The sequence below is a fragment of the Denticeps clupeoides genome, chromosome 10 (assembly GCF_900700375.1).
Source record: "Denticeps clupeoides chromosome 10, fDenClu1.1, whole genome shotgun sequence".
In the NCBI taxonomy this organism is placed as follows: domain Eukaryota; kingdom Metazoa; phylum Chordata; class Actinopteri; order Clupeiformes; family Denticipitidae; genus Denticeps; species Denticeps clupeoides.
The window spans coordinates 5834878-5852154 of NC_041716.1; the positions used below are offsets into that span (position 1 = coordinate 5834878).

Genomic DNA, 17277 nt, shown 5'->3' on the forward strand with positions numbered 1-17277 from the left:
ATAAATTACAAAACTATATAGTATAGTAAAAAGCCAGGGTCACTCCTATCCTCCAGTAATGTCATATATTATGTCATTAACGTTTATGAATGGTGCTGAGATTGACATAGCTAATATCCATCCGCAAAAGTACAAGAGTAGGTTGAAAGTATGTGTGCCCCTTGTCTCTCTCTCTCCAAAAAAAAAGAAAGACATCAGCCAAGGCTTTATATAAGATGGGGTGAAAAAGGTTGGAACGGGTGGAAGGGGTGTGGAATTCGAAACATTTCTGATCTTGCTCCAGTGTCTGTTTACATGGCAGCCCGTCCGTGACATCAGGAGACGCATGTTATAAATGTCAGGCAGCTTGGGGCGGGCTGTGCACTGTGGCTGTAGAGCACCTCAGACAAAGAGAGAGAGAAATAGAGAGAGACGGAGAAAAGGGGAGGATAAAAGTACTAGAGTGAGAAACAGGGGAAAAAAAGTCTGAAGACCAAAACAGATGGTGATGATGTACAGACACAGGAAAGACATGATCATCTGGGCTTTCATGTTCTTCGTGGGGATACAGGTGAGAGACTCTGGGTAAATTTGACCATAATAATATATATTCAGAACCAACGTTAGTATTTTTTTAAAGGATGATGCTGTTCTGCAGAAAGTGCCTCAAACATGATGTGTGCATGAATCTGTGATGCTGCATGCAAATGTTCAGACATATTTGATCATGGTAGAAAATAAGACTTCTTCAGTTTTGCCACTGGTACAAATGACTCAGGAATAGCTCAGTCTCCCGCCTTTTGGCCGCAATGTCAATAAGTAATTGGAAACATGTTTTTACAGACTTGAGAATGTCTGGGAACTGGAAATGTTTTTTTTTCTTATCTTGAGAGTGTGTGTGCCTGGTAAACTGGAGAGTGTGACTGGTAAAATGTTTTTTTTTTTTCATATAACTGATCATACAGTGAGGATTGAATGCATCAGAATCTTTATGAAATAAACTCACCATGCCGGATAAATGTTCTGGTGAGATTTTAGTGTTAATCCTTGGTGGCAATTGTCTTAACGCTTCAGGTTGGGTGCCAGCCGTGTGGAGGGCCATGTCAGTGTCCTGCTTCTGTGCCCGCTTGTCCTGTTGGAGTTGCCCTGGTTTGGGATGGCTGCCATTGCTGCCAGGTGTGTGCCAGGCAGCAAGGACAGGCCTGCAGTAATGCTGAGCCATGCGACACACAGAAGGGACTGCAATGTGACTACAGTGCCAGTTTCCCTGGTGACCCTGGAGAGTGCATAGGTGAGTAGGACTGCCTGTTCTTGAACGTAAGATAAAATAAGATATTCCTTTAGTAGTCCCACAAGGAAATTTACAAAAAAATTAAAAATGCAAAAACTGGACATGTTGACCAGGACAGAGGAAAATGTGAATGTGTCATATTGAGAGGGCTCTGTTCAGCATGAACCAAAAGACTAACAGACACCTCAGTGTCTTTCAACAGTGAAAAGTGAAACTGATTGTCATTGTGAAACACTGAAGAAAAGAACACAACGGAATGTCATCTGCATTTAAGCCATCACCTTGGTGAGCAGTGGGCAGCCATGACAGGCGCCTGGGGAGCAGTGTGTGGGGACGGAATTTTGCTTCCTTACCTGCTAGGCCACCACTGCCCATTGACACCCTCAAATAGATACATTTAGAGAGTAAATATTGGATGCATGCGTCTGTGCCAGTTTAATCTAAAAAAATTATAGGCAATAATTTAGGTTTAATTGGGTCTTGTCCAGCTCCAGTTGAGTGTGAAGCTTGATAGGATTGATGTTTATGCTTCCATTTTTTTTTTCAGATCAGTCTGAGCTGGGCTGTGAACTCAATGGAGTTTCCTACTCCGAGGGTGAGACATTCCAGCCATCGTGCGCAGTGCAGTGTCGCTGTGAAGGGGGCGGAGTCACCTGCAAGTCGCTGTGCAGGGAAGACGTTCGCCTGCCCACCCACGACTGCCCCCAACCTCAACGCGTGAAGCTACCAGGGAGCTGCTGCCAGGAGTGGGTGTGTGAGAACATGGACAACTCCATCCAGCAGGACTTCCAGACAGGTGCCCACCCATCATAATGACATCATTCACTTCTCACTTACAGCTTACTAGCAAACTATCCTTATATATGATCCCTTCATCAAAATAAAGAAGACATAATAAATACTGTAGGATATTTAGGTAAATAACACAAATTAATCCCATAACACACCATTAGTCAACCTAACTGACAACTCACCTGACTTTATGGAACAAAGAAGAAAGAATAATAATTATTGAAGTATAAATAAAATAATTCTTAAGATGTCAGTAAAACAACAATCAATAGAGAGTTAATTTATACTTAAAAAGCCTTAAAGATAAGGCTTGAAAGCCTTATCTTTAAAAGCTTTTTAGAACAAGGGAGGGATTCTGCCACTACAGCCAGGATACTTTAACCAAGGGTATGTGAGGGATCTAGGGGAATGAGGTGTTGGTTCATTCAGTACCTTGAATTTATAAATCTTGTCTAAAAGATACAGAAAATCAGTGAAGCTGAAATGGGTGTCTGGATTAGGATTTTTTTCCCCCTGGCATTACTATCCATAGGTAATACACATTACCAGTTGTACACTTCATATTAGTTCCGAAACCTACCTACTTGAATGCAAAAATTTGAAAGTCTTTTTGCTGAGGGACCTTTGCAGGCATGCATACATTGGCAATGGCCTGCCAGAGACAGAGCTCTTTACCAAACGTTTTTCCAAATAATAGTCTGTGATTCAGAAGCAGACTAATGTCTGGAATTAAAGTAGCCCACCAAACGAAGGCTAGCACTGGGCAGACCACTTTGAAATAACATCTGGCGGTTTGAGCACTGTCACCAACTTACGTGGACAGCAGTACATTTTGTTCTTCCACACACACCACAGGAGTTTAATTGGCCTGCAGGAGGGAATAAAAGTCCTGAAGGTTACTGAGAACTAAAGATATTCCACCTCAAGATTAAAACCCCTGACAATATGAATGTTTTCATGCTTCTGTCGGCTTCAAAGAGCCCCAAGCTTGACTTGGATGAATCAGATCTGATTCAGCCCAACCGTCCTGACTCATGACTTGGATGAACATCACTTGACTGGACAGAATCACACAACACAATGGACACAGAAATAAAAAACCTGGAGAAGCCCTTATCCTCAGACATGTTTTCATTCTATCTTTATCTGGGGGTCGGCTGCCTGTGGTGGATTTGAATTGGGAACACTGTTTATGTTATAATAGGAATCAGATGGCTTTACTGGATCCTTCTGAGTGCTCTGGTCCAAATGACCCTACGGCTGCACCGCTGCTTTTGAAGCCAGCTGTGCCTGAGACGTATTTTGAAATACAAATCAGAAATATATAGCTCAATTCATAATCCATAATTTGGTTCTAGGGAGTCATTGTCTGTGGCTATCATTCAGTTCTGATGAATTCGATTCCAAGATTCCAAGCCATTGACAGAGATGGCTTTCTCGTTTATGGACGTGTCATGGCACATCGGCGTGAGAAGGGAGAGGCACAGAGGGGCTTAACATTTTGAAAGTAAATGTGGTTTTAATAAACAAAACAGAAATTGCGTGATTATATATATATAAATCTAAACAACATTAATGTTGTTCCATGTATGCGGCATGTTTCTGCATGACGGCAGTCACACAGTTTCTGTTTTGACCCTACCTATGTGAATGGGTGCCACCTGGCTAACCCAGGACCACCTAGGCATGATGGATCTCCAGTTGACTATTAGTCAGTAAACGAGTAGTGTAGTGTAATTGAAATGTGGCCAGTTGTTAATGCATTCAGCGTGTCACACATTATATTGTCTTTCAGCATCACTTGCAGGTGGACCACAGGCTGTGCTTCCTGGCCCATCGCCAAACTCCGGATCAAATTGCATTGAACAGAGTTCAGAGTGGAGCTCATGCTCGCAGACATGTGGGCCTGGAATCTCAACTCGTGTGTCCAACCAGAACCATGCCTGCAGACTGGAGTGGCAGACTCGCCTGTGCAACGTCCGTCCCTGCCATACACACCTACCTTGGGGCCCAGTGGTAAGCTTTTCTATGCAGAAACCAACATGTTGCAACTCCGAGTCTAAATGATATTGGACAAACAGGGTTAAAATGTTCTAAAACAACCATGTTTGGTTACTCAAGGTTTGTTTCTTCAATAGGGGATATTTTGGCAGAGTTATATGAGATAAAGTGCATGGGGAGTGGCAGTTCCTGTAATCAGAGTGCTGGGGTATTAGCAGACGTGGTCCTTAGATGACTGTTTTACAAACACTCCCTCTATGCAACATCTACAGGGACACATGTCATTTGTCAATACGTGGCTGGTAGTAGTCTAGTGGGTATTATTTACGGCATTTATCAGACACCCTTATCCAGAACGACTTACCATCAGTAATTACATGGACAGTCCCCCTGGAGACACTCAGGGTAAAGTGTCTTGTTCAGGGACATGCTTGGGTCTTGTTCAGGGACAGGCAGTTACCCACTAGGTTACTACCACCGTGTAACATGCTCACCAATGAACCATAATATAAATGTAAATGTACTTGTACAGTTATTTCCAAGCTGTGACCTCTCTTTCCAGAACAGTAAATGCTAAACGTGTATTAAATGCTAAAGATTTTGTTATGTTTATAGCATATTTAGGACGCTTTATTTGGTACAGGCATAGATAATAACCAAAATATGACCTCTCTGTTACAGTGGATGCGAAGGTGTGACCCAAGTTTCCGTTCACCGGTCCCAGTGAGGCTCCTCCATCAAGGCTGTTACAGCACGCGCCTACACCAGCCACGCTACTGCGGCCTGTGTAACGATGGCCGTTGCTGCACCCCTTTCCGCACACAGACCATTCCCGTGACCTTCCGCTGTCCCGGGGGGCGTCTGCACAGGCTCAGTGTCATGTCCATCAGCTCCTGCATCTGCCACTATAACTGCCCCCACACGCACAACCTTGCGTTCAGGGGATGAAGTGTCCAAATGCAGAACTGCAGGAAAGACACACATACATGAAAACTCAATGGTTGGATTTTTACTCCTGGGGGCAACTGCAAAGTGTTTTTTTTTTTTTTTTTTGGAGGTGGCAACATTTAGACTACCCACTTTCAAAGTGTGCATTATGCACTGCACATTTAATCTCTGCACAAGTGACCGAGGACCATTTTCAATCAGGTTGTATGTATTTACAGTAAATTGTGTGCATTCTGATTATGCATTGATCAGAAACATTGATTAGATCTGTAATCTTTAAATTAGGAGCAGGAGATTTGCCTGGTTGACGTCACCAAAAACATGTCTCAGGTTTAAATCACATGTTAATTACTGTGTGTCCCCACATTTCGGGGGGACTCACAGAAACAAGCCTTTATGGAAAGTATTTGCACTACTTATGGGAACGTTGTGTTGTGTTGCTGGTTAGGTGGCAGAATGTTTTGCATATTTTAATGTTTGACAGAATTATGTATCCCTGAATAGTCCCCTCTTGAAATGTACTGTAAATAATTGTAAATGAGTTCTAATTGCATAAATTGCACTGTAATTGAAAATGCATTACTGCATTACTTTTATCACCTGTGCTTTTTTTTAAGTGCTGTATGCCGTTGATTTCAGCATTCACACCTGTGAATGGATTTGCATATTCCATATGGTTTACATTATTACCTAATTATTGGAGAAGAAATGATTTACTAGAGTATTACAATCTGCCATTCTTGACCTACTTGTAGATATTAGATCATTTCCTTCTTATATTTTTCATGTAACCAGAATATGTGTGTTTGTACCTGTAAGAAGACTTTGAATAAATGTAATACAGTAATAACTTGAGTTATTTAAATAATCTTTTATTTTATCAATGTATCAATTCATCATGCAGAAAGAAGAATATCTTCATGTGGTTGCGGCTGCATTCAAGTTCCTGTAAAGAACTGTGGGAACTGTGACAAGATAAGAGACCTTTCACTCACACAATAAAAATCTCTACACTTTTTAGAAACATTTTGCAAGAGAGGATGCAGGCAAATAACTAATGGCAAGATATGAATTTGGAAAGTTCCTGCCCCCCGTCCAACACATTCATCGTTGGATTACTGGGCAACTCTCTGGGACAAAAATCTCTCTACAACAACTGGGACAAAGTCCTGAATCTTTCCGTGGTGGACATTTTGGACTTGTTCACATTGCCGTTCTTCATTGCGTACTACGCAGCTGAGAGCAGATGGATGTTTGGACACCCCTTCTGCAAAGTCGCCAGGTTCTGTTTCAGTGCAAACCTCCATGGGAGCATCTGGTCCCTCACCAGCATCAGCTTGTATCGCTACCTGGCCATTGTTCACGTCTTCAATGTGAGGGGCAGAATAACTCCATTACACTTGGTGGTGTGGTCGTTCGTTGTGTGGATTTTGGTTTCCCTCCTCTGTCTGCCTGACATCTTCTATGACAAAAATGAGAATGAGAACTTCAACTGCTATGACACCACGTCCAACGACCACGTCAAGCAATACCTACAGTACAGCATCTGTGCTGGGATACTCGGTAGCCCTAGTGGCCCTAGTTCTGGCTGTGAAAAGTGACCAAACACTGAAGCTGCGTTGCCTTCGTCTAGTGGTGTTTCTCAGCCTGCTTTTCTCTGTCTGCTTCATCCCTTACCACATTTTTCGCAACCTCAACCTGACTACGACATTACTGAAGTTAGAAGGCACGTGCCAAAACTGGCATCTACCTCACCAACCAAGTCAGCCATGCCATGGCCTGCATGAACAGTGCTATCAACCCGCTATTGTATGTCTGCAACCATGATGACAAATCTGTGCATCTCCTGCAGGATAAGATGGGTCTCCATCCATGGAGTTCTCCACAGGTTCATTGGAAATAATCAGTAGTTACAGGGACAGTCCCCCTCGAGCAACTCAGGGTTAAAAATGTACCATTTTCATGCATACAAAAACCCATTATTTTTCCGTCATTTTTACTAGGATGGCCACATCTAATAAGAAAGCTTTATCTAGTACTTTACTTTTTAAGATTTAACAAATTACCCCAATGTAAAAAAAAAAAAAAGCGTTTGTACTTGAGAGTTGTGTGTTTGTACAGTTGTTACAGTTCTCAAAAAAACAAAAGTCGACATCAGTATTTATTCAAGGATGAGTAATAATGACATATAATATACTACCACACAAAAGTTTGGACACACCTAGTCATTAATGGTTCTTGCATTTTTTACATTATAGAACAAAACTGAAGACACAGAACTATAACACACGTGAGGTTATGTAATAAACCTAAAAATAGCAAACACGGCTCTCCAAAGCGGGGACAATGAGGATTTGTTTCCAACAGTCCTGAAGGTGTGAGTTGAACACTTTCTTATCATTCATTAAAAAAAAAACCAAAAAAAAAAACGATGAATTGAACATGCATCACATTTCTCCTGCTCCAAAAAAAATCTAAATATGTTCCTTGCATTGGATTTTTCATTTTAATCTCCATTTCTGCCACAGAGAAGGTTCTCCAAACCTTTTACTGGTAGTTTGTTGTACCATTTCTTTTAAAAAATTATGGCATAATGGGGAAAAAATAAACTGACAATTGCCAATGACTCTGCATGTTGCTTAATAGTCCAAGCCAGGGGTTTCACTGGAATGCAGACCATGCATCACATCTCTGATCACAGGAAAGTCAGTAGAAAACCCACAGTCCAGACTGACCTATTTTGAATGTATCTGCCCAATCCGGGTGTGCAAAGCTATGAACAAAAAACCTACATGCCACGTGGTGCAGATGAGCTTCTTCTGCCATCCCCACCTACCTTGTACCTTATCAGCAGGAATATTTTAAGCAGATTCTCTCAAAGCCCCATATGTTTCAGTTTGCGTTTCTGAAGGATATGACTGAAGCCTGACATCTGCTGGTGACAGTTATGAAGCACACCTTGACAAATTTGGCAGGTCACACAACTTGATTTTATATTTTATACATACTACAATATTAGTCAGCTTCACCCAATTATTAATTCACATTTGATAAAAAGTGTGGGTGGAGGGTCGGATCGTTACTGATATTTACTGCTCAAGAATTTGTTCATTTATGAGTGTGTACTAATCTTATGGTTACTAAATTTCCCAAGGAACATTTTGTGCACAAAATATAAAATATACTCCTATGAATGGAAATAAATTCTATAAGAAATGTGTGGTCTTGGTTTAGGGAATATAGCACATTATTGCAGTGACACGTCATTGTTTGGTGACAACCCTTCTGATGGACACTGAAGCTCTGAGTAGACATAGCGGCCCCAGTGGCCAACCAGAGACCCAGTAGGGCACAGAGAGTCCTTTCAAAGGCGGTTTGTTATTAAAGATAAATAGGATTGGGGGCAGTTGTGGTGAACGGCAGGGCGTACTGAGAGAGGCTGTGTGTGTTTTTTTCCTCCCATCTTCCATATTTAACACCCATGTGAGAAAATGCCACATTTACAGTAAACGTGTTGTACAGTGAGATGTTTGAGGCTCTCTGTAATGAAGTGCTCTTGACTCTTACAGTATATAAGACTTTTTATAGTATATAAAACATAATGATGTGTATTATAAATCAGTCACTGTTCACATGTATTAAACAGTTCACAAAATATGCTACAGAAATAGATTTTTAACCCTGTAGAGGGGTGGAGGTTCATGTTATCAGATGTGTGCGAGAACATAATGTGACGCCAAGGCAGCTTTGGACTAGCCAGTCACTGCCAGTCACATGCACACAAGGGTTTGAATCTCCCCCACCAGCTGCTTGTTCAGTGAGGGTGATATGAACCGTTTATATGTTGGTTTCTCCTTCACTCCCTTGTCCTGCATTTTTTACTTGTTTCACTGCTATGCTGCTTTTCTGTTGCTTCTTTTGTGTTTCAAGCCATCGCACAGTTTTAATAAGTGAAAACTGAAAACAATCGTGTGGTGGCTAGAAAAACATAAAAAGCATCCTCATACAAACTTCCACAATGCACAACAACCCTACGCTACACACATTAAATATTAAAAAGGGTCCTGATCACCCACATCAAACGAGTGGAAGCTGTGGGTAATTAGGACCCATGTGATTAAATTCCAATGCTCACCAGGAAAAGAAAATAAAGTATATATACTATACTATATAAAGTATATATACTATACTACTATAATATATTACTTTATTATATAATATTATTAATACATGCAATGAACGAAGGTTTCTGACCTACAATAATGTCAGAGCACTAAACTCTATGTATGTACATGTGAACCCCGAGTCTGGCTCACGCTAAAGGCCAGCCCGCCGCTCAGATCGCATGTCCAAGTGCTGGGACAGGGGAGGGGGGAACACACTCTAGCTTTAGGGAGTGTGTTTGGAGTGGGTATTTGGTTACTTTAATAAAGTGGCATGAGGACACACATGGCCAGGACGGGCTGATTGTTGCAGCGATGGACCTGCCTGTAGAGTTCCGTAAGCGGGTGCGCTGTGACAGTGCAGGTGAGTCTCCGAATGGGTGAAAAATGCGGGGAACAATTACAGCAACCGCCTTGGACCGGATAACCGTATGCGTGTGTATAGAATAGCACAGGCAGACCCACACATTCATTCTTCAGCTGCCATGTAGCATGGCTGCATGCAGCGCCAGTGGATTTGACCTTGGTGTATTTCTGTTCCGTTGGAGAGGTGACATGTCTGCTCATCTGTCTCAGCTGTTCGGTGACACCGAGGTCCAGCTGTGTACTCGTGAATGGGGTTTTAGAGCACAGATCTACCCTCCTGTGGCCATTAGGTTATATGTTTATATATAGATTTGTTTTTCCCCAGAAGGCTTTGGGCTTTGACGTGGCCTTTTCTCCAACAGTTGCTTCACTGAGCTGGGAATAGTCTGAAAACAGAGCTGTCATCTTTGTGCCAAACACAGTGAACAGTGGTCTAAAGAAAAGACTTTTCTCTCTCGCTGTGATCTTTACTGAGACGAGGGCAAATTTTATCTGGGAGTCACTGTGGTCCTTCCTTCAGATTTCCTTCTATTGCGACACACACATACCTTGTCAACAAGACACACATGCATTCAGCAGGCCTTTCACGGAAACATCAAATCCTGGAGCACACAAATGATGTGATGAGTACAGACACATTACAAACAGTGAAGAGGAGCCAGACAAGCCTTTGGGCTGTAACACAAACATACCAGTGAGTTGAGTCACATCATTTTCACGATTTCTGGGGTTCCAGAGCACACATGGTGATGCCAACGAGAAGGTCCAAAAGTTGCAATACACTGGATGCCAATGCTATACAAGCAAATATCATTTAAATGCTATAATATCCCATTTAAAATACAGTTTTTTGTTTACTTTACCTAAAACGGGAAATATCAATTTACCTTTTTGAAAAGCTGGTATATGCTGTGGTATCAGTGCCTCATTGGGTCAACGACGAGATCAGGCTGTGCTAATAAATCTGGTCTGAGCTCTTCTTCAGCAATCCCGTGACTGAGCCAGATCCTCAGGTGAACCTCTTGTGGCAGCAGAGCAACAAGCACTGATGGCAAATGAGGCTGCTGAATCAACTATGACCACAGTAATATTGCAGTTTGGTTTAGTGGGACATCCGGATTTAACCCTCCCTGTGAATATGGTGTACATGGCACTGCTTGACGGCTATAATCAAGATCTCACCACAGTAAATATGTTAATGGTTTAAATGCTTGGCAGTCTTTGCCACAACTTGTCTGCCTGTAGCATAATCCCTGTTAGTATGTCACCCCAGTGGCAATCACAGTGGCAACGCTCCCGTGGCGTCCTGCTCCTTAGCAACGGTCAGGTGACCCGAGCCAGGCTGGCAGCTGTGTGTATGCATGCGTGAGAGAGGCTCTCTCTCGGCCGCAAAAGGGGCCTTGCTGGCGCGGCAGCATGTCGTCGGAGCAGAACGAGCTCACCCAGACGCCCCTGCTGAAGATCTGGGTTCCATGGGTCCACAGCACGCTGAGCCGACGCAGGGGCTGTAAGTTGGGACTTGTCTCCATTTTTCCCTTGTGCTACATTTCTCAACCATTTGGCAAGTTGAGGTGGATGTGGTCAGAACTCTGTCTGTGTCCTCAGCCAGATAACATCTCTGCGTGTGTGTTTTGGCTTATTTCAATGGTGCTCATAAAATTATTTATCACAAAATATCATATAGTATGAAAAATACATATAAAAATACCATGTTAATATGGCCAGCAATGTTGCAATTATTATTGGCAAGTTCAAAGTATAATGTTGATGTATTCAAATGTGTTCTTAAAAGTGGTTTTAAACTTTTTTTATTTCTTTATCATTATGCTCTGTTGCATCACATCAAGCCACAACATTAAAACCAATGATACCTTAATAATATCAGCACATGTTGCTGAATATTAGACAGTTGATGGGTTCAAAATAGAAAAACAGCATTTCTTGTGAAATGTCCTCACTATTCAGTGTGCAGTATCAGCTTAACTGAACCACAGGTCACAGGTGTCCAAGATTCAGTGATGCACATGGGGAAGTGAAGCCAAGCTCATCTGGTCCAATCCCACAAAAGTAACGTTAATGCCAGTCAAGACAGAGAGGACCTACAGAGCAACACAGTACTCTGTAGCTGCCAATCAGATCTGGACCCTGAAAAAGTAAAAAAAAAAAAGTTTTGGTGGGTTCTGCACATGTTTGGTGAGTTTTAGAAGAACAAAGCTATCTCCCACAAATTTGCTATTGACTGGCTACACCACTAGTTCAAGGTGCTGACTTTCATGATATTCAGGATCATTTTTATATGCACATGAATATGTATAAACATTTGTTTGTCTGTTTGCAGCCTCTGTGCCTCAGTTCACAAATAGCCCTACAGTGATAGTGATGGTGGGCCTCCCGGCCCGAGGGAAGACCTACATCTCTAAGAAGCTTGCACGCTACCTCAATTGGATAGGTGTCAACACCGCAGGTAAGGAAGAAATTTTATTTTAATAAAAGTTCTTTCTCCGATTTCCTGAATGAAAGGGTTCACCATAGATTCTTTAGCTGAATTAAGAATATTAATAACATTGCAGAGGACAGTGCAGAGGACACATTTTGTTGTGTGTACTGTGTGCTGTGCTGCAGTGTTTCACGATGACAATCACTTTCAAAATGTCTTTTTGCTCCCACACAGTTTTCAATTTGGGTCAGTATCGCAGGGAAGCTGTTCAAACCTACAAGAACTATGAGTTCTTCCGGCCAGATAATGAAGAAGCCATGAAGATTCGCAGGTATGCGGAAGGAATAGATTTTTTTCTTCTAAAGAGTAGTTCTGTCCAATCAAGTATCAATCAATTCCACTATTTTTGTAAATCACCCCTGCTGTGGAAGCCCAATATGACTTAACACCCTCTGATTGGTGTTCTGTTCAGAAACTGCGCATCCAATGCTCTGACGGACATTGGGGCTTACTTCACCAAGGAGCAGGGGCAAGTAGCAGTGAGTAAGAGGACAAAGAAGATGGTCCTTATGCATACAATGCACACACACACACACACACACACTCATAAACTGACATGGTGGCACAGTTCAGGGAGAATGCATATGCTTCAATCAGACACAAACAGGGATTTAATAGCTAGACATCAAACAAAGCCGGAATCATGAGCATACTGGGTGACAGGAACAACAAAACATTCAGGAACATTTAGAACAATACAGGTGAATACAATGAGTAATCAGGGAACACGAGACACGGAAGACATGGAAAACCTTGCCTGAAGTGCCAGTTAGGGTTCAGGTTGTGACAAACTGAATTACAATATATTTTTTTTCTGAACAGACAGAATTGAGGAAAGACTATCTGTAAATGTGAAATGCAACTCATTTTGAGCAATTTATACTCTGGGCGAATATTATTAGGTGTTAGCTACTCAAGTACATGGGTGCTTGAACCACGTTATATGACGAATGATTTTGCGGTTCCTTCCTCAGGTGTTTGATGCCACCAATACAACAAGAGAGAGGAGGGGGCTCATCCTGAGCTTTGCCAAGGAAAAAGGCTACAAGGTGTGTGATATCCATATATCCAGAATGTTTTATACGTTTAATTTTTAAGTTACATTTTGTGTACAGTATTAAATGTACAATTTTTAAGTGAAGTGATTGTGATACACAATGGTGCACACAATGAAATGTTTTTAACCCATAACCCCTTAGTGAGCAGTGGGCAGCTATGACAGGCACCCGAGCGGATTGGGATTCGAACCGGCAACCTTCTGATTATGGGGCCGCTTCCTTTAACCGCTAGGCCACCACAGGCCTTATTTCAGCAGCTCACCTTTCTGCGTTATTACTGCAGAAATAACATGGGTCTGCGTGCCTTCCTTCCAGAATGTGTCACCTGTGTGTCAGAGCAAATATCATCCATCCACAGCGGGCCTCACCGCATATTTATGTACACGAGTAAAGGGAATTTAGGGCTCTAGGTGGTTGTGTTAGTTAAGAAAGTGCACTTATGTTACACACAGGTGTTTTTTGTGGAGTCAGTGTGTGATGATCCTGACATCATTGAACAGAACATCATGGTAAGAAAACAGCAGCTTTAGTTAATATCGATCCACATAACACTGCCAATACATACTGAAATAAAGCACTTTATCTACCAAATAGCAAGTGAAGCTGAGTAGCCCAGACTACGAGAATTGTGATAAAGAGGAAGCTCTGGAGGACTTCCTCAAACGCATAGAGTGCTACAAGATGACCTATGTGCCACTTGATGAAGAGAAGGATAGGTGGGTTGGAAAAATGTAAATAGAGCTAGGCATTGAAATGAATGCAGTTAAATTGTGATGATGCAGTATGTTAATGTTGCTTTGCCACTGTTTTGTTAAAGGCACCTCTCCTACATTAAAATCTTTAACGTGGGCTCACGGTACCTCGTGAACCGTGTACAGGACCACATCCAGAGTCGAATCGTGTATTACCTGATGAACATTCATGTCACACCACGCTCCATCTACCTGAGTCGCCATGGTGAAAGCGATCTCAACCTGCTGGGCCGAATAGGAGGTGACTCGGGTCTCTCAACCCGAGGTCAAATGGTAGGCGACCTGTTCTGAAAAACGAAAATTTTTTGAGTGTGTTTGTTGGTAATAAAAGGGTTTTCCTGTCTTGCTGTTGTGTAGTATGCCTCCGCGCTGGCTGCGTTTGTCCAGAGCCAGTCTATACGGGACCTGAAGGTCTGGACCAGCCACATGAAGAGGACCATTCAGACAGCAGAGGCCTTGGGAGTACCTTATGAGCAATGGAAGGCCCTCAATGAAATAGATGCAGTAAGCCATGCTATGCAAATTGAGTTAGCTTTTATTTGATTGACATATGTAATTAATCAAATTGCATGTCTCTGTGCCTCGTTCATCACAGGGTATGTGTGAAGAAATGACATATGAAGAAATACAGGATCATCATCCAGAGGAGTTTGCGCTCAGAGACCAGGACAAATACCGCTACCGATACCCTAAAGGAGAGGTACATCCTCCATGCCCTGTAAATTGAATATAACATATTGTTGCTGCCAGTAGTGTTATGGATTATAAGATCATTAAAGTCCATAATAAAAAAGCTTAGTCAATCAGCTTGTATGTAAAACTTTAATCACAATCACGGTTTGTCAGAATTGTCAGCTGACCACCAGGGGGAGAACAAAAGCATTGACCGTATGTGCGGCAACCTCAAATTGTGACAGAGTGAGATGTAATGTCGGAAGCAGTAGGTGACAACCAATTTAGCCCCTCAGCATGCGTCAATACTCATTCAATTCAAACTCATTCGACCACGCCTCTCTGATGGCGCGAGCAAAAAGGCCAGACTTTTGCGCCACTTATGGCTGTAAGAACGAGCGAACAAATGCGTAACTTTTTTAAGATAAGATTCTATTTTATCATCTTATATGTTTCGAACTTTTATGTTTGACAAATAACGTTATTCATGTTACAGATCAAAGCAAAGACGCTGTTTTTGTTCTGACACCTCTATATATTGCATAGTTACTTCATTGTCTATAGTTATTGACAAATCCCTGTTAAATGCCTCTGTGTATGGACCTGCCCTGTCTGTAGGTTTTTTTTTTAGGTAAATGGATGTTCATCTTTCATATTAAGCTTGCCTTCACTTATTGTTTGTTTAAAATAGAAAGCGCAATAAAATGTGTTTTTACCTAAAACAACGAATAATCGTGATTAATAATTGCGATAACGATTTGCTAAAAAAAATTGTGATTACTATTTTGGACATAATCGTGCAGCCATAATTTAAATGCACATGAGTGACCACTCCAGACGTTCCTTTTTCTTTCTGCAGTCATATGAGGACATGGTGCACAGGTTGGAGCCGGTGATCATGGAGCTGGAGCGTCAAGAGAATGTACTGGTGATATGCCACCAGGCAGTAATGCGCTGCCTACTCGCCTACTTTTTGGATAAGAGTGCAGGTCTGCAACACGCTTGTCCCCACTGCTGATCAATCAAAACCCTAAACACTCACCCCACCAAGGCCATACATTCAGAACACAATGCCTTTGTCATAGCGTTGTTCATTCAGACAATACACGCGTACGTTCAACGTCCCTGCTACACATTCAAAGTACAATGCCTGTCCCCACTGCCAGATTCATGCTTGTCACAGTTGTCTTATATATAGATACATATGGATCTAGTTTTTGTACACTTTAAAGGCCTAGAGTTCATTGTCAGTGGTTATGTGGATCTGTACACAGATGTCATAAGACATTGATAATGAAATTGATTATGAATATGAAGCTTTTTTGTCAGTATGACCAGACATAGAATTACAGTTACCATGCCCATTAACATATTCACATCCGGGCATGTTGTCTGTGTCGTCATTTCAAACGTGAGCAGTACTGATGACCAGATTGTCTCTCTTACGTACACAGATGAGCTGCCCTACCTGAGATGTCCACTGCACACAGTTCTCAAACTCACACCGGTGGCCTATGGTCAGTTTCGCAGCTGAGAAAAAAAATCACTCCTGATTCGTACATCCAATCAACAAACTGATTTTTCTTTACTCTTGCGTGAAGGATGTAAAGTGGAGTCCATTTTTCTGAATGTGCAGGCTGTGAACACACACAGGGAGAAGCCGCCTGTGAGTAAATGGATTAACGTGCATCCAACACCAGTAGTATAACTAGTCTAATAATATATATTACTGCTCATTACCGAATGCCATCATCGCATACCTGTGAATGTCAAAAACATGATGAGGCCATGACTACAACTTGTTTTGTGTTGTAGAACGTGGACATCAACAGAAAAACAGAGGATGCCCTGCAAACTGTACCAGAGCACGTCTGACTGCCAGCATACAGCCAGAACCCTACACTAGCCCAGATTCCCATAGTGCAATGATTGAAAATCATTTCAAGCCCCACTAGAGTTAAAAAACAAATGTCTACAAAAGACATGGGAAGAGAAGATGCTCATTCCAAGAGTCAATGTGGAATAAAAAAAGACATAACTGATACATTAACGTAAAAATGCAAGTTTTTAATTTACTGCTTCACATAGCAATCAATAATTTGTCTTAATGATCCGTTTTATACTGGAGGTCATTAGTAAAGAAGTTTGACTCCTCTAATCTGTAACTTTCAATGCTATCATGCATCATTAAACAATTTGAAATCAAATGTCTAGTAATTTTTTTTTTACACTCTGATCAAACATGTACTCTGGATTGCACCGAAGGCAGGTAACTGGACACGGTTTGTGTATTGACATGACATGATATGTTTAATAAAACATTTCATCTTGAATGGCAGCCCATCATCTAAAACTCAAGCCCACCAAAACAGAACTAATATTCATTCCAGCAGATTCTTCACCTTATCAGGATCTTGCTATCTACCTGAACAACTCACAGATCTCTCCTTCTACAACAGCACATAACCTTGGAGTAACTATATACAAGCGGCCATGTGATCAGAAGGTTGCCGGATCGAATCCCAAAGCGCCGAGGTACTGCTGAGCAAAGCACCGTCCCCACACCCTGCTCCCCGGCACCTGTCATGGCTCCCCACTGCTCACCAAGGGTGATGGGTTAAATGCAGAGGACACATTTTGTTGTGTGCACCTGTGCTGTGCTGTGAATCACTTCACTTTCTTTTCTAGACTCACATCAGCAATCTTTCCTGCTCATGTAGATTCCTTCTCTGCAATATCAGACGAATCCGCCCTTATC

The 17277-nt window shown here is 41.9% G+C and overlaps 2 protein-coding genes and 1 pseudogene across 2 annotated transcripts; all 3 read left to right on the top strand.

Annotated features, from left to right (window-relative positions):
• The first annotated feature begins 347 nt into the window (after window positions 1-347).
• LOC114798444 (connective tissue growth factor-like) lies at window positions 348-5829 on the top strand. Its single transcript, XM_028994167.1, has 5 exons — window positions 348-550; window positions 1054-1270; window positions 1818-2066; window positions 3858-4078; window positions 4745-5829. Exons 1-5 carry the CDS (start codon window positions 482-484, stop codon window positions 5009-5011), a joined length of 1023 nt encoding a protein of 340 aa, XP_028850000.1. The 5' UTR covers window positions 348-481; the 3' UTR covers window positions 5012-5829.
• A 239-nt stretch (window positions 5830-6068) lies between these two features.
• Window positions 6069-7071, top strand: LOC114798019 (P2Y purinoceptor 1-like; annotated as a pseudogene).
• Window positions 7072-9567: 2496 nt separating this feature from the next.
• LOC114798047 (6-phosphofructo-2-kinase/fructose-2,6-bisphosphatase-like) lies at window positions 9568-16726 on the top strand. Its single transcript, XM_028993409.1, has 14 exons — window positions 9568-11047; window positions 11879-12004; window positions 12212-12308; window positions 12450-12516; window positions 13012-13086; window positions 13548-13604; window positions 13690-13811; window positions 13913-14120; window positions 14205-14351; window positions 14443-14547; window positions 15379-15508; window positions 15974-16036; window positions 16121-16185; window positions 16335-16726. The coding sequence occupies exons 1-14, from the start codon at window positions 10957-10959 to the stop codon at window positions 16392-16394; spliced, it is 1413 nt and encodes a 470-aa protein (XP_028849242.1). The 5' UTR covers window positions 9568-10956; the 3' UTR covers window positions 16395-16726.
• Window positions 16727-17277: the final 551 nt, after the last annotated feature.